Genomic DNA, 23953 nt, shown 5'->3' with positions numbered 1-23953 from the left:
TGCCTAATATAATTGATTCTGAACACTGGTAACATTGAAACAGAAGCAGTCAAGCTTTGAAAGCAGAAGAGCACTAATGAAAATATCTGAACACAGAAGGGACTGATTCTTACTTTTAGGTACCAGCCAAGGAAGTGAGCAGGAACAAATCCATCCAGTTTGTCCTATAAAACCAAGCAGAGATGTTAGGTTATTTGTTATACAGAAGATCAATATTTATTCTCAAGGCCTGCATTTTTATCTAGGTAATACAGTCGTAGAACTTAATCTTTTCAACTGCCTTAGCTGCTATTTGAAATGTATGCAAATTCCATATGCTTCTCTGTAGCCATGAAGTATTGCAAACACTCAAGTAATGTGAGCTAAAGCAAAATTAGAAACTTCAAGAAGGGCCAGGAGGGGGGAACTGGGACTAAGACAGCTTGTAGAGGTTCAGGCAGAAGCCAAGGGTCAGGCTGCGGGGAAACCAGCAGAAGGGTCTATGCTCACCAGAGCATGCTCCCCTTGGGAGCCTGGAACAAAACCCAAGTTTCCCAAGCTCACCATTGCTCTGCTGTCAGCAAATAGATATAAAATCCATGGGCAAAAGGTGTCTCTCATCCCCTTCTAGTGTTGGTGCACTAGAGTATAACTTGCTATTGCTATCAGTTACTCCATTAGCTCAAGTGGCAGAGGAGCATGCAGTGGATCTAAAGGTTCCAACCTTGTCTGCTGCACAGCCACCATAAAGGCTTGGAGATCAGTGTACATAACTAACACCAATTCCTATGGTTTCAGATTTTATGCCTCTGGCTTGGGGACCTGGGAACAAAATTCATGTGGCTTCTTGAATTCCAGGTGAAGATACAAAAGCGTGCAATTTGTGGATCACTCTGTAGCATGTAAACAGCATTTAAACTTTTAGCCTTCTGTAAAAAGGAGCTAAATACACTACTGTTAAGCATAAACAGAAGCTAACTCTAGTAGGAACAGAGGAATGGGTATGGATTTACATCAGTACTTTGAACAACAGCTAAATCATTTACCCCTTCTCCAAAAGTAGTTAATTTGGTTACAAAGAGATGCATATCTTGACCTGATTAATACTAAACATCAAGAGAGAAAAGGAAAAAGGAAAATGGTGGGTAAAAGTCTAAAACTAAAGAAAAGGCATAAATGGATTATGGATTCAGCAATGAAACATATATGGAAGACTACACATTAGAGTATCAAATAGGCAACACTTCACACAAAAACATTAAGACTCACTAGCCAAGAGCTTTTTCATTTCAATTTCTTACCCAGACATTGTGAAATGGATCAGTCTTGTTGCCCGGATCGTAAATAAGGCAGTTCCCACCATAGTCTCTTTCTGGCAAGGCAACTCCTAAATTTGGATCAATGTATTTCATGAACTGTCTGCCATCGTGTACAGTCTGCAGAATTAACGCATCCGTCTGTTAGCAGTTGATAGTTAATAGGCAGGAAAATCTGAAGCGTTGCTAACTAGTGATTCCCTATCTTCAATGATTTTTACATTTATGTTGCAGAATACCTCAGACATGTAGTCAAGCCTCCTTAAATGAAGGTTGAATGGTTATTGATTTATATTCCTGGCTCTCATGACCTCCAATACTAGGTGCTGAAGCGGATTCAAATGTCTAGTCAAGACTGTATTAAGGTACAATCCTACAGTCTAGACTAGGAAAACCAGAGACAGATTTGACTGAACTTACTGAAGAGCTTCTATGCACCAATTAAAAAAAAAAAGCCTATAAGGCTCATAATTGAAGAGTTGAGGAATAACCCACCCTCTTTCCTTTTCCAATCACCTCAGCGGGGCAATCAACAACCACCAAACCATACCAGTTCATTCTTCAGGGGCTACAATGTCTATTGTCCTCATATCAACTGTTCATTTTGGTTTTGGTTTCCTAGGACAGGAAACATCCAGCAGCATTTCAAACTAGCTACAGCCCATATGTCTGCCAACTAAATGCATGCTAAAAATCAGCAGATTTAAAACACAGCTTAAACAACATACAAAGAGGAGTTGTCATGCACAAATGTTTACTTCAGTTATAGAAAGAGCAGGATCAAACTAAATTCTATGGTTAGAGTTTACTAGAAGTCCTCATCAAATAAGAAATACAATTTTGTTTTCAAATTATGGTCAGACCAGTATAATGAACAATAGGACTTCAAGGAAACTAAAGGAAAGTCTTTAGAAAAAAGATTAATTCATGCAACAAGCAACCCCCATCACATGTAACTAATTTGCTAAAGAACAAATATTTCCTAATGGAATCACAAACATTGTCATAGCCAATGCTTTACTCTAGCAGCAACATGATAAATGGAGTAGTGTTTGTCATGACAGGCTAATGAGCAGACAAGTAGGAATCAAACCAGCAAAGTGTAATGGGGGGGGGGGGGGGGGGAGAAAATCAAATCTGTGTAAGCAAAGTCAGTAACGTGACAAAACAAAGTAGTCAAGTTGGACTAATTTCACATTTACCACAACAAAGATTTGTTACACAAACGAGCTTGTATTGGCTTTTAGGAGAGTCGGTAATATTGATCTATAGAGAACAGACTAAGTCCAAGAAAAATGTATGTTCAAATATTTACAAGATAAATATTTGGTTTAAAATTGAAGGATTGGGCAATAGCTAGTAAACATGTCCTTTGCAATTAGTGGTTGAGCAGACCTAGAAGGTGGCAGGACACATAACCAGAGGAAAGAAAAGCAATTATAAACAAACTGCTATCCAAAAAAGAAAAACTACAGCAGTATAGCTCAGCATATGAAATCAAACTGAAGCAATCAAATATTGACAGCAAGATGCAACAATGCTGTCTGGGAAAATGTAAGATAACCAGCATGGTGGGGACATGAGACTGAATGAGGGACTGATTACTCAGGAATACAAACTACTTAAAAAGGAACAAAAGGAGAAAGGTAAATTTGTCCATCATGTAAAAAGCTCAAGACCTCAACACAAGGGGGCAGACAGCTTGTAAGAGACATGAAAGAATGAATTTAGTTAAGATCTAGTAATCAAGTGTCATGTAAGCACAGGCAAAAACATTTAAGCGTGACACAGTGGCCTGGTTCAGTGGGTACTAGTACAAAACAGTTTGGACAAGCCACTAGAGGTAAGAATTACTGACTGCTCTCTTGCTCCTAAGGCTTCTGCCACTGACTTTTGGGGAGGTAATCAGGCTGAAGGAGAGGGAGTGCTATTTGAAGCAGTATGGACCCAGAGCAAACTTCAGATGAACTTCAAAAGTTTTGCTAAACATTTAGATCGTGTTTGCAAAGTAGGCATCATGGTCTAATGGAAAGAGAAGATGGGAGCCAAAAACTCCTGAATTCTAATCCCAGTTTTGCCAATAAAACACTGCTCAACAGCCAAAAAGCTTCTGAAATAAATGTAGTCAAACTTTACTAATTCTGGGTCACTGAGAACGAAAATGATGCTTAAAATTGTTGATTGGCTCTAGTTTTCAAGATATGCTATTGGGTCAGTATATACGACCCTTGACTTGGGAATGGCGGAGGATAAGTGAGTTATAAAGGGAAGGGATCTCAATTTAAACCAGAAATGACTAAAATACATCTTTGACTGGATCTATGAATAAATCTATGACTGGGTTTGGACAGTACTTGCTTTTTAGGCAAAACAATGAAGGATGCAATCTGAAGCTGGTATTGCATCATACATGACATGAATTGCATCATGTTATTCCTAGAAGTCGTGGATGATGCAATCATAACGAAGCTTACATCACTCTGCTGAACAAGTTGCCCTATATCAGCTCTAGAAATCATACAGTGTCGTGCGCTCTTATTTGTCAGTGTTTGATTTTGCAAAGGGACACATTTCTGTTTAGCCAAAATGAGCAGAGATGCCTCGTACTTGTGTGAACAGTGCAGATAACTTCTGCTATGTTTGTGGTGAAGTGACTTTTGCATCACAAAAGCGCAGTATAACCACTATGGTTAAGAAAGCCTATCACCTTTATTTTGGCTGCAAATTTGGAGATCAGGACAAGAGGTGGGCCCCACACATATGCTGCAACACTTGTGCAACAAATCTTCGCCAGTGGTTGAACAGGAAAAGGAAATCTATGCCTTTTGCAGTGCCAATGATTTGGAGAGAGCCAACAGATCATACCAGCAATTGTTACTTCTGCATGGTGCCTCCAGTTGGGAACGGTGTGTCAAAGAAGAAAAAGTGGACTGTGCATTATCCAAACATTCCATCAGCTATACACCCAGTACCCCACGGAGCAGGACTGCCGGTTCCTGATGCACCAGAATCATTCTCACTTGAGTCAGACGAGGAAGAGGAAGAGGATGAAACTTCTGGTCCTGAACCATCAATGTCACAGGACCCACATTTTCTCCCATCCTCCTCCTCTGAACCACACCTCATAACACAAGGTGAACTGAATGACCTTGTCAGGGATTTGGAACTACCCAAGAGTAAGGCAGAGCTGTTGGGCTCCAGACTACAGCAGTGGAATCTCCTGGCAGGTGATGTTAGGGTTTCCATGTTCCGTGACCGTCAAAAGGATCTTGTCCCATTCTTCTTCATGGAAGGTGATCTTGTAGCCTGCAACAACATCGATGGTGTGATGGCAGCCCTCAACATCGTTCATGATCCAGATGAGTGGAGACTGTTCATTGATTCATCGAAGACGAGTCTTAAAGCTGTTTTACTGCATAATGGCAATGTTTTGCCATCAATTCCAGTTGGTCATGCAGTCCATATGAAGGAAACCTATGACAACATGAAACAACTTTTGAGGTGCATAAACTATGACCAACATCAGTGGCAGCTTTGTGGCGATTTGAAGGTTGTTGCTCTCTTGCTTGGTCTGCAGACTGGATACACAAAGTACTGCTGTTTTCTCTGTGAATGGGATAGTCGTGCAAGAGATTCCCACTACCTCAAGAAAGATTGGCCACTCCGACAGTCATTGGAGCCTGGGAGGAAAAGTGTTCAGCATCCACCACTTGTTGAATCAAGGAAGATTTTGTTACCACCCTTACACATCAAGCTGGGTCTGATGAAGAACTTTGTCAAGGCCATTGACAAAACACAAGCAGCTTTCAAGTACCTCCGTGGAAAATTTCCAAGGTTAAGTGAAGCTAAGATAAAGGAAGGTGTCTTTGTTGGTCCTCAGATTTGTGAGCTTCTTTGAGATGATGCATTTGACCATGCACTGCGTGGCAAGGAAAAGACGGCATGCAAAGCCTTCCAGTTAGTGGCAATAAATTTTCTCGGAAACAACAAGGCAGACAACTACAGGTTGTTGGTGGAAAACCTCCTCAAGGCATACAAAAGCCTTGGTTGCAACATGTCACTAAAGATAAATTTTTTGCACTCTCATCTAGATTTTTTTCCACCGAACTGCGGAGCAGTGAGCGACGAGCACGGCGAGCGATTTCACCAGGACATTGCAACAATGGAGAAACGCTATCAGGGAAAATGGAGCCCATCAATGCTTGCAGACTATTGCTGGACAGTGACAAGAGATGCTCCATTTAATGAATACAAGAGACAAGCCAAGAAGCGCCGAGTAGACACTGAATAGGACTAAACTATGTACATAATAGTTTTTTGCCTTTTCTTTCATAATAAATTTTATTTACATAACCCTTTTGCTGATTTTTAAAGTGATACATAAACAGGACAGGTGAAATATTATCATGTAAAGCAACCATAAACACATGAAAAGACCTAGGTTTACAATGTATGATTAAAACTCTACTATCTACACAATATACATAGACATAAAATGTAAAAAGTTAAATATCTTAGAAACAGTAGCCAGTTGTTTTAATTATCATATTTGAATTCAGCACATCAAAATACATAATAAATAGCACATTTTATCTCTGAAGCAGACGACTTCTCAAAAATTGTAGACCAGTGTAATTCACTTTGTCACCATTGTCAAATCCTTTAACTTTGCCTGATTTTCCCCTCTACCGTGGAAGCCTGTGAAATAGAGCTGTTTATCTACCTTATAGCGGTGTTGATAATAATGTTTTTATATTTTCAAAAGAGCTGTACTTGAGATAAATATTACTAAGATTTCAAGATGAGAAAAAGTCTCTAGTTATGAAATGCAATTAATTCAGCATTTAATACCCTAATAGCCTGCAAAATAAGAACTGTAGACTAACAGTAAGATCACAAGTAACAGAAAGACTGACAAGCCTTTCTATTCTGAACACTCTAATATTCCCCCTCTGGGCTGAACTATCATCACGTGCATTTCCTGAAGAAAAAACAAAACAAAACAAAAACAAAACACGTATTTTGGTTTGTTCCGTTTTTGGGGGTGGGAGGCGTGACAATATGCCCCATATTCATCATAGTGGTATGGTTGAGACATGATGATGACATAATTATCATGCATTTTGTACAAGGTATGGCTTGTCAGGTGTCTATGGAAAAGTTACAATTTGCTGAATATGATTATCCTATTCATATGCATGCATCTTTTTTGTATCTGAAGTTATGAATATAGACTACGTATCTATTTCAAATGTGCTTACTCTGGAAAACACCTACAGCTAGCCTTTCAGGTACAACAATGATGAAGCTAGACAGTGCTAATGGTCCATCAACAAAGACAATGGACCATGGAAGAGCTTAGCCTTCCTGTAAACCTTGCAGTCACCCTGTAAGTAATGGCTGCTATGACTCAGCAGGATATGGAAGGGCATGTGACCAGACCACATGACACTGAACTCCATTTTGGTACCTGTATTTTCCCACAAACTGGACAGGGAACTGAGTTTGGAACAAAGGGTTCCCGCCATATGGAAAAGCTATATAAGGCAGGGAGTAACCATCTCCTGGCCTCTCTCCCCACACAAGAGAACTCCTGGAAACACCTGAGGAACAAAGACTGAACTGGGGGAAGTGCTGGTCCCAGGCTAAAGGGATTTCTAGCCTGTGTATGGAAACTTGGTGGACTCCTTGTATCAACAGTCAGGGTGAGAGATTACTGATTCAAATCCTATCTAGAATTTTAGGCTTAATTTGCTGTTTTTTTGTTTAATTTCCTAGGTAACCTGCTTTGATCTGTTTGCTATCACTTATAATTAGCGCAGAGGGGCACAGAGGTTCCCACGGCTCCCAGGCTGCACCCTGGGAGGCAACAACCTATCACAGGGGGAAGCAAATTGAGTAAGACTGAAAAAATAGATATCCAGGATATCAAGTTGGGAGGGGTTGCAAGTATTTTGGAGGATAGGATTAAAATTCAAAATGATCTGGACAAATTGGAGAAATGGTCTGAAAGATGAAATTCAATAAAGGACAAATGCAACATACTCCACTTAGGAAGAAACAATCAGTTGCACACATACAAAATGGGAAATGACTGCCTAGGAAGCAATATTGCTGAAATGGATCTGGGGGTCATAGTGGATCACAAGTTAAATATGAATCAACAGCGTAATACTGTTGCAAAAAAAGCAAACATCATTCTGGGATGTATTAGCAGGAGTGTTGTAAGCAAGACCCAAGAAGTAATTCTGCTCTACTCCGCGCTGATTAGGCCTCAACTGGAGTATTGCATCCAGTTCCAGGTGCCACATTTCAGGGAAGATGTGGAAAAATTGGGGAAAGTGCAGAGAAGAGCAACAAAAATGATTAAAGGTCAAGAAAATGTGACCTATGAGGGAAGACTGAAAAAATTGGGTGTGTTTAGTCTGGAGAAGAGAAAACAGAGAGGGGACATCATAACAGTTTCAAGTACATAAAAGTTTGTTACAAGGAGGCAGGAGAAAAATTGTTCTCCTTAACCTCTGATGGAGAGACAAGAAGCAATGGGCTTAAATTGCAGCAAGGGCAGTTTGGACATTAGGAAAAATTTCCTAACCATCAGGGTGGTTAAGCACTGGAATAAATTGCCTAGAGAGGTTGTGGAATCTCCATCATTGGAGATTTTTAACAGCAGGTGAGACAGACACCTGTCAGCGATGGTCTAGATAATACTTAGTCCTGCCATGAGTGCTGGAGACTGGACTAGATGACCTCTCGAGGTCCCTTCCAGTCCTATGATTCTCTGAGTCATCATCAAATTAATTACATGTGATGGGGATTGTTTGATGGTACATGAATTCCTCTTTCTGCTAATGACTTTCCTTTAGTCTCCTTAAGACTTAAGCACTCATACCTCGTTTGCAGTTGCTTCTTACAACTGTGGATGTACATATTAGGTATTTTATTTTTAATGGAAGAAATATTTCCTTAGCAACTTTCATCCAAGATACACAATGTACTTCACAAATATTAAGCCTTGTGAGGCAATTAATTTTCATGTCAATTTTACAGAGGAGTGAACTGAGAGCTAATGTGACTTGCCCAAACTGAAATAGCAAGTCTGTGGTAGTGCAAAAAAAAAGAAAGCAAGGGTATGTCTACACTGCACACTAGCCCAGGCTCTAATTCAGGTTTTAGCCCAAGCCCCACTTCCACACACAAATCATGTGAGCAAGCATTAAGGACCCAGGGTCCTAGGACCTGCTAGGAGGTGGGGTCTGAGCCCAAGTCCAACTGGGAATCAGGTCTTGAGCTGTGTGAACGCAGCTCAAGCTGCAGACCGGAGAGGTCTGTACAGTGCAGTATGGCTGCGTTAGCACAGCTGAGAGACCTAGGTTTACAATGCAGCATGCTCAAGCAAGGGCTTGGAAACACCTTGCTTTAGCATGCAGTATAGACATATCCCAAAAGTGCCATCTCCCAGTCATCTGATGCAGCCACCAGAGAACACTGCCTCCCCACCATCTCTGGCTAAAGGATCCCCTGACGCTCGCTCAGCGCATGGGGCTCTCCAGACCTCGTACTCCCCGGCGCGTACTTCAGGAGGTGAGGGCCGTTTTACCGCCCGCTGCTCGGGGCTATCTCGACCGGGTCCTGTGAGAGGGCACGCCCCGCCCACCCTCCACTCCGAGTCCTCCAGACTTTTTCATCAGGCCCCTGCCCTGTGGACCCAACCGCCCCCCCCCCCGGGTCCCTTCGCCATGAGCCGGCTGCATGAACTGCAGCCGGTTCTGTTCTGGACCGCGCCAAGGAAACATCTATACACGCTCGTGCTCCATGTTCTTCATGTCCTCACCCTCGCGTCCCGCCCAGATACGAAGTGGCGGGACCTTCTGCCGCCTCTGGAGAGTGAGGAGCCCCGGTGGGCCAGCCTTTATTCTACTCTGATCCCGAAACCCACCGGGGACATCAGTTGGCGGCTCCTTCACGGACCCGTGAGCACGGGCGTGTACCTGGCGCAGTTTACCCCTATCCCAGACACCTGCCCCTTCTGCGGCGTGAGGGAGACCCTGGTGCATGTTTATCTGGAGTCCGCCAGGCTGCAGCCCCTATTCCGGCTCCTCACGGATATTTTGTTAAGATTTTGGTTGCACTTTTCTCCTCACCTTTTTATTTATGCACTCTCTATCCGTCGCCCCACAAAGTCACGGGACCTCCTGGTCAACCTCCTCTTGGCCCTAGCGAAACTGGCCATCTATAAAACCAGAGTGAGGAGGTTGGCCGATGGAGTCTCCTGTGACTGTGGGGCTTATTTCAGGTCCTCCGTTCGTTCACGTATCCGGGCAGAGTTCCTCTGGGCGGCGTCCACTGGCTCCCTTGACGCCTTCGAGGAGTAGTGGGCGCTGTCCGGGGTTCTCTGCTCGGTGTCCCCGTCTGGTTCACTTCATTGGACCCTTTGACCTCACTCCTGTCCCTGTTCTTTTATTAGTTGTCCCCTGTAATTTTTTGGTCTCCAGGTCCTGTGGACCCCCCCTTAGGCTGGGGGGGAGATCCTTTAGCAGTGGGCACGCCCCACCCACCCTCCACTCCGAGTCCTCCAGACTTTTTCATCAGGCCCCTGCCCTGTGGACCCAACCGCCCCCTTCCTGGGTCCCAATAGGATCTCTGGCTAAAGGAAACAGCATCTTGATGAAGCTTTAAACTAGCCTAGGGTTTGAACTACATGCTATGGAGAAACGGGAAAGGGGTATATTTAAGTAGTTTTACCACCTTTCCTCCATACCAGCAAAGAACTTTCATATTCAGAGCAAGACCCCAGTTGTTATTAAGAGTCAATTCTTAAGTTCCTTACCTGGAAAAGTATAAAGATGAGGAAGAGCTCATACACAACGCTGACACACAGCCAAAACCTCCAGTAAGCTACAGAAACAAACAGGATGTTAGCAAGGCTTCTGGCAAAATATCATTTGGCAATTCGTTTATCAGTAGCATGATGAGAAAACAATTTCACACAGAGCACCCTTCTGCTCCTCCACTAAGAAATACTAATGCACAACAGTGAAGTAAGGAGCTCTACCAATAAGCTTCCCAAATGGTGCAAGTCTATTCAGGCAACATTCAAACAGCCCATTAAATCAATCCACTTGCAGAACTTGTGAGATTCCTATTGATCTCCCAGAGCCATTGATATGCAAGATAATGCTCTTCTACATCTTTTCATAGGGGTCCACAAGAATGCATCAGAATTCAGCAAACTTTTAACGTGCATGTTTAAGAGATAAGGCAAAAAAAGCTGAATTACATCTCTCTTGCAGGACTTTCCCTGTGAAAGATTTCTCAAGTTCCCCACCACACTTTATAATGACTCCTTAAAGCAAATCTGTTGCTTACTGAACTAATCCCATCTCCTCCTCCACTTCCTGATGTTACCTGACTCTTCAGCTTTACTTTTTATCCTATGCCTAGTACACCTTGGCAGACCTCTTTTTGGACACAAAAAATTGCCGTTCCATTGCAGTCCCAATTCTTTAAGATCACTAAGCAATATTGCTGCTTTCATTTTTAGAAGCCTATCTTCCTCTGTGTGGAATGCTACATTTTCTTAAAGGTGAGCAGATGGCATTTTTCAAAGTTTACTATTAAAACGCTATTACAAAGAGGTTAAGAAAAAAAGCAAAGGGTTTAACAGTAACTACACGACAAGATCTATAGAGACAATGCAAACTATTGGAAGTTAGCTAACCTGTTTGAAGAATGAGGTCTTAACCTCAGACAACAGGTTTTTATAAAATACTGTTGTGATGCTGTATGATTGAAGGTGTTGATTTGTATCATTGTTGCTACCACTGTTATACAAAGCATATCATGTAAGGTGTCAATGGAAAGGTTACAATCTGGCAACACCCATTTTTTCATGTTGTGTGTGTGTGTGTGTGTGTGTGTGTGTGTGTGTCTGTCTGTCTATCTTCCTACTGTATTTTCCACTCCATGCATCTGATGAAGTGGGTTTTAGCCCACGAAAGCTTATGGCCAAATAAATTTGTTAGGCCTGGTCTACACTACGAGTTTAGGTCGACTTTAGCCGCGTTAAATCGAATTTAGCCTGGACACGTTCACACGACAAAGCCCTTTCTTTCGACTTAAAGGGCCCTTTAAACCGGTTTCTTTACTCCACCTCCGACGAGGGGATTAGCGATCAAATCGGCCTTAGGGGGTCGGAATTGGGTTAGTGTGGACGGAATTCGACGTTATTGGCCTCCGGGAGCTATCCCACAGTGCTTCATTGTGACCGCTCTGGACAGCACTCTCAACTCAGATGCACTGGCCAGGTAGACAGGAAAAGCCCCGCGAACGTTTGAATTTCATTTCCTGTTTGCTGAGCGTGGAGAGCACAGGTGACCACGCAGAGCTCATCAGACAGGTAACCGTGATGGAGTCCCAGGATCGCAAAAGAGCTCCAGCATGGACAGAACGGGAGGTACGGGATCTGCTCGCCATATGGGGAGATGAATCAGTGCTGGCTGAACTCCGTAGCAGTAAACGAAATGGCAAAATATTAGAAAAGGTCTCCAAGGCCATGAAGGACAGAGGCCATAACAGGGACGCACAGCAGTGCCGCATGAAAATTAAGGAGCTAAGGCAAGCCTACCACAAATCCAGAGAAGCAAACGGAAGGTCCGGGGCTGAGCCGCAAACATGCCGCTTCTACGTGGAGCTGCATGCCATTCTAGGGGGTGCAGCCACCACTACCCCAACCGTGTGCTATGAGTCCCTCACTGGAGAAACACACAGGGAAGCGGGTTCGGGGTATGAGGAAGATGAGGATGAAGATAATGTAAATAGCTCACAGCAGCAAGGAAGCGGAGAAACCGGTTTCCCCAACAGCCAGGATATGTTTATCACCCTGGACCTGGAACCAGTAACCCCCGAACTCACCCAAGGCGTGCTCCCAGACCCTGAGGGCACACACGGGACCTCTGGTGAGTGTACCTTTGTAAATATTACATATGGTTTAAAAGCAAGCGTGTTTAATGATTAATGATTAATTTGCCCTGGCAATCGCGGCCAGTACAGCTACTGGAAAAGTCTGTTAACGTGTATGGGGATGGAGCGGAAATCCTCCAGGGACATCTCCAGAAAGCTCTCCTTCATGTACTCCCAAAGCCTTTGCAAAAGGTTTCTGGGGAGGGCTGCCTTATCCCGTCCGCCATGGTAGGACACTTTACCACGCCAGGCCAGTAGCACGTAGTCTGGAATCATTGCATAACAAAGCATGGCAGCGTATGGTCCCGGTGTTTGCTGGCATGCAGACAACATCCATTCCTTAATCGCTCTTTGTTATCCTCAGGAGAGTGATATCATTCACGGTCACCTGGTTGAAATGGGGCAATTTTATTAAGGGGACATTCAGAGGTGCCCCTTCCTGCTCTGAACAGAACAGAAATATTCCTGAACAGAAATATTCCCCGCTGTTAGCCACGCGGTGGGGGGGAGGGGTGAAGTGATCATCCCAGAGAATTGGGTGTGGGGGGGGAGGAGAATTAGTTGGGTTTGTGCTGCACGTTAACCCTGAAACCGCAGCCCCTCCTTTTACATTGCAAACCCATTTTAAATGGCCAACCCAACGGGTGCTTGGTATGGTTAGTGAGAGCAGTACTGTTTTAAACCATCCCCACATGTTAACAAGGTTAAAAAAGCCAAAAGACTGTGTCTTACCATGGCTGCCTGCAAGCTGAAATCTGTGGCCTGGCACTGCGTGAGTGATCTCTCACACCAAACCGGCAGGCCCTCAATATAAGAGGAAAAATGCGACCTTGTAACGAAAGCACATGTGCTGTGTGATGTGAACAGCAAAATTTAACGTGAAAGAGTGTACCCATTGTTCTCTAAAATGTATCTTTTTTAACCACCTCTCCCTTCTCCTCCACCAGCTGCAAATCTTTCTCCTTCACAGAGGCTAGTGAATATTCGAAAGCGGAAGCGAAGGACACGTGATGAAATGTTTACAGAACTACAGACTGCCTCCCACGCTGACAGAGCACAGCAGAATGCGTGGAGGCAGTCAATGACTGATTATAGAAAAGCCCAATATGAGCGAGAGGAGAGGTGGCGTGCTGAATCGCGGGCTGAAGATGAGAGGTGGCGTCAGCTTGCACACAGAAGGCAAGAGTTGATGCTCCGGCTGCTGGAGCATCAAACTGATATGCTCCAGCGTATGGTTGAGCTGCAGGAAAGGCAGCAGGAGCACAGACCGCCACTACAGCCCCTGTGTAACCAACAGCCCTCCTCCCCAAGTCCCATTGCCTCCTCACCCAGACGCCCAAGAACACGGTGGGGGGGGCCTCCGGCCACCCAGTCACTCCACCCTAGATGATTTCCCGAGCAATAAGTGTTAAAGTTTTAAAGTTTTAAACTGCAGTGTGTCCTTTTCCTTCCCTCCTCCCCCACCCATCCCGGGCTACCTTTGCAATTATCCCCCTAGTTGTGTGATGAATTAATAAAGAATGCATGAATGTGAAGTAACAATGACTTTATTGCCTCTGCAAGTGGTGCTTGAAGGGGGGAGGGTAGGGGAGGGTGGGGTGGATGGTTTACAGGGAAGTAGAGTTAACCGGGTGGGTGGGGGGGCGGAGATTTCGTCAAGGAGAAACAAACAGAAGTTTCACACCGTAGCCTGGCCAGTCACACAACTAGTTTTCAAAGCTTCTCTGATGCGCACCGCGCCCTGCTGTGCTCCTCTAACCGCCCTGGTGTCTGGCTGCGCGTAATCAGCGGCCAGGCGATTTGCCTCTACCTCCCACCCCGCCATAAATGTCTCCCCCTTACTCTCACAGATATTGTGGAGCGCACAGCAAGCAGCAATAACAATGGGGATATTCTTTTCGCTAAGGTCTGAGCGAGTCAGTAAGCTGCGCCAGCGCGCTTTTAAACGCCCAAATGCACATTCCACCACCATTCGGCACTTGCTCAGCCTGTAGTTGAACAGGTCCTGACTCCTGTCCAGGCTGCCTGTGTACGGCTTCATGAGCCATGGCATTAAGGGGTAGGCTGGGTCCCCAAGGATCACGATAGGCATTTCAACATCCCCAACGGTTATTTTCTGGTCCGGGAAGAAAGTCCCTTCCTCCAGCTTTCGAAACAGAACAGAGTGCCTGAAGACGCGAGCATCATGTACCCTTCCCGGCCAGCCCACGTTGATGTCGGTGAAACGTCCCTTGTGATCCACCAGGGCTTGCATCAGCATTGAAAAGTACCCCTTGCGGTTTATGTACTCGGTGGCTTGGTGCTCCAGTGCCAAGATAGGGATATGGGTTCCGTCTATCGCCCCACCACAGTTTGGGAATCCCATTGCAGCAAAGCCATCCACTATGGCCTGCACGTTTCCCAGAGTCACTACCCTTGATATCACCAGGTCTCTCATTGCCCTGGCAACTTGGATCACAGCAGCCCCCACAGTAGATTTGCCCACTCCAAATTGATTCCCGACTGACCGGTAGCTGTCTGGCGTTGCAAGCTTCCACAGGGCTATCGCCACTCGCTTCTCAACTGTGAGGGCTGCTCTCATCCTGGTATTCTGGCGCTTCAGGGCAGGGGAAAGCAAGTCACAAAGTTCCATGAAAGTGCCCTTACGCATGCGAAAGTTTCGCAGCCACTGGGAATCGTCCCACACCTGCAGCACGATGCGGTCCCACCAGTCTGTGCTTGTTTCCCGGGGCCAGAATCGGCGTTCCACGGCATCAACCTGCCCCAGGAACACCATGATTTCCACATTGCTGGGGCCTGTGACTTGGTCTAGGTCCATGTCCATTTCCTCATCACTCTCGTCGCCGCGCTGCAATCGCCTCCTCCTCGGCTGGTCCTGGTTTTGCTTTGGCATGTCCTGGCTCTGCATATACTCCAGGACAATGCGCGTGGTGTTCATAGTGCTCATAATTGCCGCGATGATCTGAGCGGGCTCCATGATCCCAGTGCTAGCTATGGCGTCTGGTCTGAAAAAAGGCGCGAAACTAGTATCTGAAGGACCAGGGGAAGGAGCGAGGGAGGGAGGGGCGAGTGACGACATGGTGTACTGGTACAGGGAATTAAAATCAAGAAAGGTGGCTGTGCATCAGGGAGAAACACAAACAACTGTCACACAGAATGCCCCCCCCCCCCCCCCCGAGATTGAACTCCTAAGCCTGGGTTTAGCAGGCTGTTGATTTGACGAAGGGAGGGGGGAAGGAAATGAATACAGAACAAATCTATTTTTTACATCTTAAGACGACGGTGCAGCATGACTGATAGCCCTCGGCATTTTCTGGGTGCTTGGCAGCAAATACTGGGCGCTTGGCAGTTAGCCTTCAGGCCTATTGCACGATCTGATACCCACTGCAGTATGATGACGACGGACACCAGTCATAATATACTATCTACTGCCAAAAGGCAAGGGGTTGCTGCTGTGTAGCAATGCTGTGTAGCAATGTAGCCCCACGTCTGCCAGCACCCAGATCGCCCTCGGCCTCTTCTGGGTGCTTAGCAGAAAATACTGGGCGCTTGGCAGAAAATAGCATACTACGACTGATAGCCATCATTATCAAGACAGTTCGATAGGACAGAGCATGTCTGCCCAGGTGCCCATGATTGACAGCCACTGCTGTACGACGAGGACGGTTACCAGTCGTAATAAACCATCTACTGCCAAAAGGCAAAAGGTAAGGGGCTGGTGCAATGCAGCCCTACGGCTGCCAGCCCCACAGCTACCAGCACCCAGATCGCCGATGAAGGCTACCAGTCATGCTGCACCGTCTACCGCCAAAAGGCAGTTTGCTGCTGCTGCTGTGTAGCAATGCAGTCCCACGTCTGCCGGCACCCAGATGACATATGGTGACGGTGAGCTGAGCTGAGCGGGCTCCATGCTTGCCGTGGTATGTTGTCTGCACAGGTAACCCAGATAAAAAGGCGCAAATCTATTGTCTGCCGTTGCTGTAACGGAGGAGGAGGGGCCTGACGACATGTACCCAGAACCCCCTGCGGCACTGTTTTGCATCATTCGGGCATTGGGATCTCAACCCATAATTCCTATGGGCGCCGGAGACTGTGGGAACTGTGGGATAGCTACCCATAGTGCAATGCGCCGTAAGTAACGCTAGCCTCGGTACTGTGGACGCGGTCCGCCGACGTAATGCACTTAGAGCATTTTATGTGGGGACACACACAATCGGCTGTATACAACCGATTTCTATAAAACCGGCTTCTATTAATTCGATCTAATGTCGTAGTGTAGACATACCCTTAGTCTCTAAGGTGCCACAAGTACTCCTCGTTCTTTAACCTGGTTAAATCCATGTATCATCACTCTATCTGAAGTTATGAATATTGGCTATGTATTTGCATTTCAAATGGGTTTGTTCTTCAAGGTAGTTTACAACTACTCTTGCCAGCCCATTGTGAATGAACTATTCAAGCTTGATGGGCCATTAAGAATCAACTCTTCAGATAGCTCTTCCTGAGGAGGCTTCAGACAGCAAGGAGCCAATGGCCACCCCTGTGATTCAGCAAAACATGTAAGGGCATGTGATGTGGACACGTGATCCCTGACTCCATCTTTGTCAATAACTTTCCATACACGGAGTCTATGGGCATTGTTTGGGACAGTAACTTTCCATGCACATGCAGAGGATATAAAAGAAACCTGAGTCATCTCCGTTTTGCCTCATTTCTGCTCCAATTCTCTGGGCTATGGATTTACAACTAAAAAGGAGCATTTTGAACAACGGACTGAGGATCTTCCAATCTTTGGACATTACCAGAGAGAGTTTTTACAAGCTAGCAGATTATTCCATCACTGCTACAAAGCTGATCTAAGGACTTTGCAATCATTTGTAAATATATGATTTTAGTTAGTTTACTAAGGATTGGCTGACAGCATGATATTTGGGTAAGATCTGAAATATGTATTGACCTGGGGGTAAGTGTCTGATTCTTTGGGATTGGTAGAACCTCATATACGGTGAATTGGGTTTTCAGTAACCTCTCACTATATTAGACCAGTTTGTATGGAAGGGAACAAAGTACTGGAATGCCTAAAGGGGACTGCGTTTGGCTCCTTGTTAACCAATGTGGTGTTACAGAAGCTTGTTACTAGTTTGGTAAATCTAATTATTGAATAAATCACTAGGTTTTGGGATGAAGTCTGCCCTGAGTGTGGAACTCTCAGTGTGGTCCTTTCTAGGCACCTGGTCACAACTGTTCCTTTGTGTTCCACCCCACTTGTATCCCCTCCACCAACAGTCACCTTCCCACAACCAGTATGAGGTTGGAGTCCTATCCAAGCAAAAAAGTACACAAATAAAAAGAGTATCTTTGGCGTTTTTGGCTCCCTGCTCTGCCAATCCCACCTCCGACTTCAAGTCCTTAACACTCCAGCAATAGGTCCTTCTGCCTCCCATGGATCCAACCTTTGTGGGTGCCCTGGGCCACCTCTCAGGACCTGGATCCTATCCTAATTCATCCCTCTTCTTTTCTCAACATCTACACAAGTGAAATTTAGGAGACAGAAATGGGGCACAAAGAGATTGGGGCCCCAGACTGTTTTTATTACGTTTGTAGAGTGCCTAGCACAATGGGATCCTGGTCTGTGATTAGGGCTCCTAGGTGCCGTTGCAATACAAATAAATAATAAAATCAAAACCCTGGATCAGAATGTCAACTCCCTCTAACGGGCAGAGCCAGACACCTTGAACCTAAACACTTGGGAGCTTGCAATCTGTATGTGAACTCTCCCGTATGTCAAGAGCTTGGATTAGGGCCATTAGATTGTTCCATGCTGTGAACTGTGATCCAGAGTTTTGGCTCAGCCCACCTCTATGACAAAGCATCCATTAGAGGAGATAAACACCTCAGGGTAAGCTCCAAGTAGTATGTGACCAATTCATCCAACCATGTCCACTGGTTTACATAATGGGGAGCAGTTAAAAGAACTTTTGATTTGGGATCGGATAACACCCAGATCCTCCAATCAGTAATCATTCCTGGGAGATTTTCTTGATAGCTCTCTCAAGAACACTGCCTTTCCAGGGCTACACCTGGATATTTGGCCTGACTGGTTCTGGGAAAACAGGACTCTCTACAAGAGAATCAGCATTCAAATGGTCAAGTGGAGAGAATTAGCGGTTGCATGTCTGGGAGATCATTTCCTCAACTTCCACTCGTTTTTTTCATGGTTAGTCCTTAGTTCTAGTAAAGACAGGTAAACAATTCTAATATTACAAATCAGACATTAAAAACCCTATGGAAAAAGGAAACCAGGAGGAACTTTTATACAAAATGTGTGTATTTGTGTCAGAGTTGCTCATCAGTACTTCACTGGACAATGATTGGATTTTTAGAAGAACACACACTATTACTTTAAACAGGATTACATGCACTCTGCAAATCAATAAGGAAAAAATATCAAATATTAGCCCTACCAACCTTGACAGTATTTCCTTACCGAATAAATGGCTGCTTTGTGTGCTGTTTTTTAAGACTGAATTGAGCAAAGAAAACCTATCACAGGGCTAAAAAAGTTTCTTTTCTAACAGACTGCTCCTAACACCATCTTAAAAATAGCTTCAGATGTGAGAGGTTGTGATCATTTTCAGCAAAACTGGCAAATAAATCTTATCAGGATGGCCTACTTTGCATGTTGGGGACAAACTGCAGTTCTGACATGGATAACTGGGAGTTCAGAGCTTCTACTTTGTAACTTCCAAACTCAGACTGAAGATTAACTTCGGTAGTTTGATTTGCAAGTTTACTAATTGAGAGAGAAAATATGTTCTTGGAATAACCAGCTAAGAGAAAAGCACACCACAGAGGTAGTGCATACAGATTACCCAACTAGCATTTTAATAATAGTCACAGGATTTGTCCAAAATTACTCATGTTGCCCTTTTTCTCAGTCATGCAGCACTATGAGAACAACCTTATTAGAGCATCTTCCCTCAAGGAAAAACACTAACGTGCAATGTAATTTGTACAGTGCAAGTTGCTTTGTTCTTGCTTACTATTGCTAGTTCCCCTTCAACAACTGTCGGTGTCCCCTCACCAGTCTGACATTACCAAGCTTGATAGCCCTTGGGAAAGGAATAGAATACCAGATATCTATCAAATTTTTGTTTCTGGGCATTAGTAAGCAAGATCAATTCTGGGATAGTTTTTGAGAGGGCTATATCAAGAGTTGGCTCCCTTCAATTAATGCCTTCAAATGCTTCCAAGTTAGAAGAATCTCAGATTGAAAGATACCAACTGCAAGTTTTATTTCAAGCACCAAGGCTTTTTGCCTCAAGCATCTAGACTATAAATACCACCTCACCCAATATGGGGTCAATGCTTTGTCAGAAGCTAGATTTGGATTTTGCTAAATGGGGAGTCTAGGGGAGGGAGATGCTAGTGGAACCAGTCAGATTGCTGTTTTTAAGCTATTTGACAGATTTGTGAAGTATTAAAAAGGAATCTTCCTACCTCTTTTTTCCTTCAGTTAATATACGTACCCTGTGAAGAGCAGCATAAATCCCTCATGCCCAAACCAGAAAGTGAGAAATGTCTGGACTCTGATTTCTAAGTATGGTTTTCCTTAAGGAGTGTCTGCTTCAAGTCCTCACCATACCAATTACAGCTAGACAGATCTTTAGAAGATCAGTATACAACTAAACTCAAAGCCCATACTCAGTAGTTATCAACGGTTCACTGTCAAACTGGGAGGACACATCTAGTGAGATCCTGCAGGGCTGTCCTGGGTCCAGTGCTATTCAATATTTTCATTAATGACTTGGATAAAGGAGGGCAGGGTATGCTTATAAAATGTACTGATGGCACCGGGAGTGCTACCCACTTTGGAAGACAGGATTAGAATTAAAAATGAACTTGACAAATTGAAGAATTGGTCTGAAAATCAACAAGATGAAATTCAGTAAAGACAAGTGCAAAGTATTATGTTTAGGAAGGACAAATCAAATGCACAGCTACTAAGTGGGGACTAACTGGCTAGGCGGTAGTACTGCTGAAAAGGATTTGGGGGTTATAGTGGATCACAAATTGAACATGAGTGAACAATGTGATGCAGTTGCACCCCAGAATGTTAGCCTTTCCTGCATTAACAGGAGTGTCATATGTAAGACATGGAAGGTAACTGTTCTGCTCTACTCAGCACTGGTGAGGCCTCAGCTGGTGTAAGTACTGTGTCCCGTTCTGGGCACTTTAAGAAACATCTGGATAAAGTAGAGAGAGAGTCCAGAGGAGAGCAACAAAAGTGATAAAAGGTTTAGAAAACCAGACTGATGAGGAAAGGTTAACAAAGGAAAGAGTGTCACAGCTATCTACCTTTCCCAGACCTGAAGTAGAGCGCTGTGGAGCTCAAAAGCTTGTCGCTCTCACCAACAGAAGTTGCTCCAATAAAATATATTACCTCACCCACCTTGTCTCTCGAATATCCTGGGACTGACACAGCTACAACACCACTGCAAACAGAATACTGAAGAGCTTCATTGATGAGACATTGGGCTACAAGATAGATTATTTCTCCCAAATCTGTTATTAGCAAGATTTAAAACAAAACCTATAAAGGAAGTGGTATATACCAGCAAGCCATGCTGTGGCTCTTTTGGGATAATGAGACACTTCTCCAGGGATAACAGAATCATGAAGTGGGGGTCACTGAAGACTCATTTCCTTATTAGCACCCCACCAATAAACTTACTCTTCCACATCTCCCAGTGCATACTCTCTAGTTACAAAGATCTCCCATGGAGGACTGCAACACCTCCATGCCTGCAAGAGCCTCCCCATCCACGAGAAGGCTGGAGGCTAACACACTCTCCTCCTAAAGGAACACCCAGTTGCCTCCAGCAGGCCCCAGAGTACACACTATGCTGGGGAACTAGCCTAGAACAAGATAACCACTCATTCATTCATAAAAATGGTCCTTTTTATCTCCTCTAAGCACATCAGGAGGCAGCCTACTTTTGAAATCCAGATATGAATGTAAATATTTAATGCGACTAAGATGTTAACACATTCAGGTTACAATACTATAAAACTAGTAAAAGCTCTAGTAAAACTAGCTCTAGCTGAGAGCATAAAAGCTTCTTTGTGATATGTAGGGCATAATCTGTGTAAATTAGCCTATTCAGGCCTTATCTTGACTTTGAGTGTGTGCTCCCTGGGCTGTTAAACAATTAGTCTGAATATTAATATGACAATTGTTCAAATGATGAAATTCACATAGAAGCTTCTTTAGCCCCCGTTTCATACATCTTTCACCAGAATCAAAACTACAGGCTTCAGTATAACTCTCCTGTTTTCAACACTCTATAGCAGGGGTAGGCAACCTGTGGCACGCGAGCTGATTTTCAGTGGCACTCACACTGCCCAGGTCCTGGCCACTGGTCTGGGGGGTTCTGCATTTTAATTTAATTTTAAATGAAGCTTCTTAAACATTTTAAAAACCTTATTTACTTTACATACAACAATAGTTTAGTTATATATTATAGACTTATAGAAAGAGACCTTCTAAAAACATTAAAATGTATTACTGGCACGCAAAACCTTAAATTAGAGCGAATAAATGAAGACTCAGCACACCACTTCTGATAGGTTGCCGACCCCTGGTCTATAGTTTATAAAAGGTAGAAGACATTTCTAGATGGTATAGAGCTGAAAACTGTATGGAGCATATCTCCAAGAACATCTCTGAAGTCCTTAAAGGCAACAAGATCTTTCATAAACAGAATAAAAAAATAAAGAATTGCCATGCAGTAGGCTGCCCAGAAAGTGGGGTTTTAAACTTAAAACTTAAAACAGTTCAAGTTCACTGCTGTATTTCTTCAATTATCTCCTTGCAGAAAGACAACCTTCAACTTTATCTCTCCAAGGATTCTTTTTAACTTGCCTACCATTCCCTAGGAAAAACAGGATTCCCAGCATGAAAGCTTCGGATGAAATAATGAGAAATGCTTCAGTTACAGTTTTCTTTAAGTGTACGCATAACTTGGGGCCTATGCTCTCAAGTTGAATATGCAAGTCTATATAACTGTCCCCATTCTTATAAACTATCATTACCAAAATGTAAAAATAGCCAGGAAAAAGGAAAAAGAATCAGCAGCAAGAAGTTTGATTACTTCCACAGTTCCACAGAAGTTTTATGTTGCTGTTTTATAAAGACTCCCTGAAGTCTTACAGCACAAACGTCATCAATGGGGCAGAAATCTCACACACAAAGTAAAATAAAGGCCCTCTTGTAATTTTTCAGATTACTTGTAACAACAGTTCCATAACCGAGTGAGTTGTTTACATCTGTGTCAATGAAGGAGCAGAAGCAGAAGCACAGTCCAGTTACATACCAAAATGGAATTTTATAGGTAAAGTGGAGCTGAGGTTTAAGGGATGATTTGATTACCTTCTCCAAACTGGGGACCATGTGAGCCTTTTTGCTAGCAATGTGAAATGCAGACCAGGGACAGCTGGGTAAATCCCATGCAATTAGCGGATTTTAAAAAACAGATAGTACATATTATGCATGCGGTTTAGAGTAATTGATATTCCCCCTTTTTAGGGGGTTGTTTTCAGACAACAGAAAGAGGGAATGTTTAGGGCTGCCATCTGGCAAGGATCTCAAATTCCTTTTAAGTGTCCAAAGGATAAATAGGGGAAGTAGTCTTGGAAATACCTGTTGCAGTATAAGGCAGAAGATGTGGGATTAAGATTACTCGGTAGTTGCATCATAATGTTAATGAATTTACATTGCATATAAAGGAAGTATGCCATAAAACAAAGTTATGAACGCTAACATTTACATCCAATCATAAAAACATAGAGGCTATTTATGAAATGGTAAAATTACTTCTACAGAGTTAGCAATTTATTAGACACTTGGAAAAAGTTAAATGATTTAAATTACCTGGATGTGGTCTTGAAAATGGTCCATCTTTAGCTTGAGTGACTCCAAAACATAAGAAAACTAAAATACTGGCAACAATACCTCTGAAAATAAAGAACAAACTACTCAATATATATTTGATTCACCAACCCACTCCAATAAAGAAAATCATGACAAAAAGAATCTCAGTTTAAATTCTTAAAAGTCTAGAACATCTTGTCTCTTTATACTAGTGTAATTTCTCCAGATCAGTTATAATTTCCAGTGAGAAGCATGTTTCATCTTTTGCAGTTTTTGTTATAGGGTAAACTGGTACTAACCCATATATTTAGGTTTCCTAACACTGCATAATACTTTCCATTATAAAAGATTCATGACCTTTTCTGAAAAGCTCTTAAAACCTCCGTAGTTTACAGAAGGTCTTTGAAATTCAGCAGGGAGAAAGTCCTTGGGCTAGAGAATTGTTTTCTTTGTCCCATTAAATTCCATTCAGGTTTTGTTGAGCTATAAATGGTTGAAAATAATCATTTCCTTTCTCACTTGTGTTGCCTAGGAATACGTTAGCCAAAATAACTGAACATGAATATTCCAAGATCATGTCCATTCAGCTGCCAAATCAGCAACAGACACTGCATGGGAACACCAGGAAACTGCTGGAGCAGCCACACTGGGGGTTGGAGAAGCGAACCAGGCCAGGCTTCCCCTGACTACCCCATAGACCTGGCATCTGGTCCTAGTGCCCCAATCCCACCTCCCAGATACCAGCTTTCTCCTGCTACCAGCT

At 43.8% G+C, this 23953-nt stretch overlaps 1 protein-coding gene across 1 annotated transcript in view; it reads right to left on the bottom strand.

Moving 5' to 3' along the window:
• The window catches only part of PTDSS2 (phosphatidylserine synthase 2), a 71996-nt gene that overhangs the window by 21073 nt on the left and 26970 nt on the right, over positions 1-23953 (bottom strand). The window contains exons 3-6 of the mRNA XM_065404178.1: positions 23191-23273; positions 10126-10193; positions 1281-1415; positions 114-164 (exon numbers count right to left, since the gene is read on the bottom strand). Coding sequence (XP_065260250.1) covers positions 114-164; positions 1281-1415; positions 10126-10193; positions 23191-23273 — 337 coding nt within the window. The remainder of the gene's footprint in view (positions 1-113; positions 165-1280; positions 1416-10125; positions 10194-23190; positions 23274-23953) is intronic.

The sequence above is a fragment of the Emys orbicularis genome, chromosome 4, assembly GCF_028017835.1.
Source record: "Emys orbicularis isolate rEmyOrb1 chromosome 4, rEmyOrb1.hap1, whole genome shotgun sequence".
Taxonomy (NCBI): Eukaryota; Metazoa; Chordata; order Testudines; family Emydidae; genus Emys; species Emys orbicularis.
The sequence above is the reverse complement of the archived record's forward strand: the minus strand, read 5'-3'. Positions and strand labels throughout refer to the sequence as shown.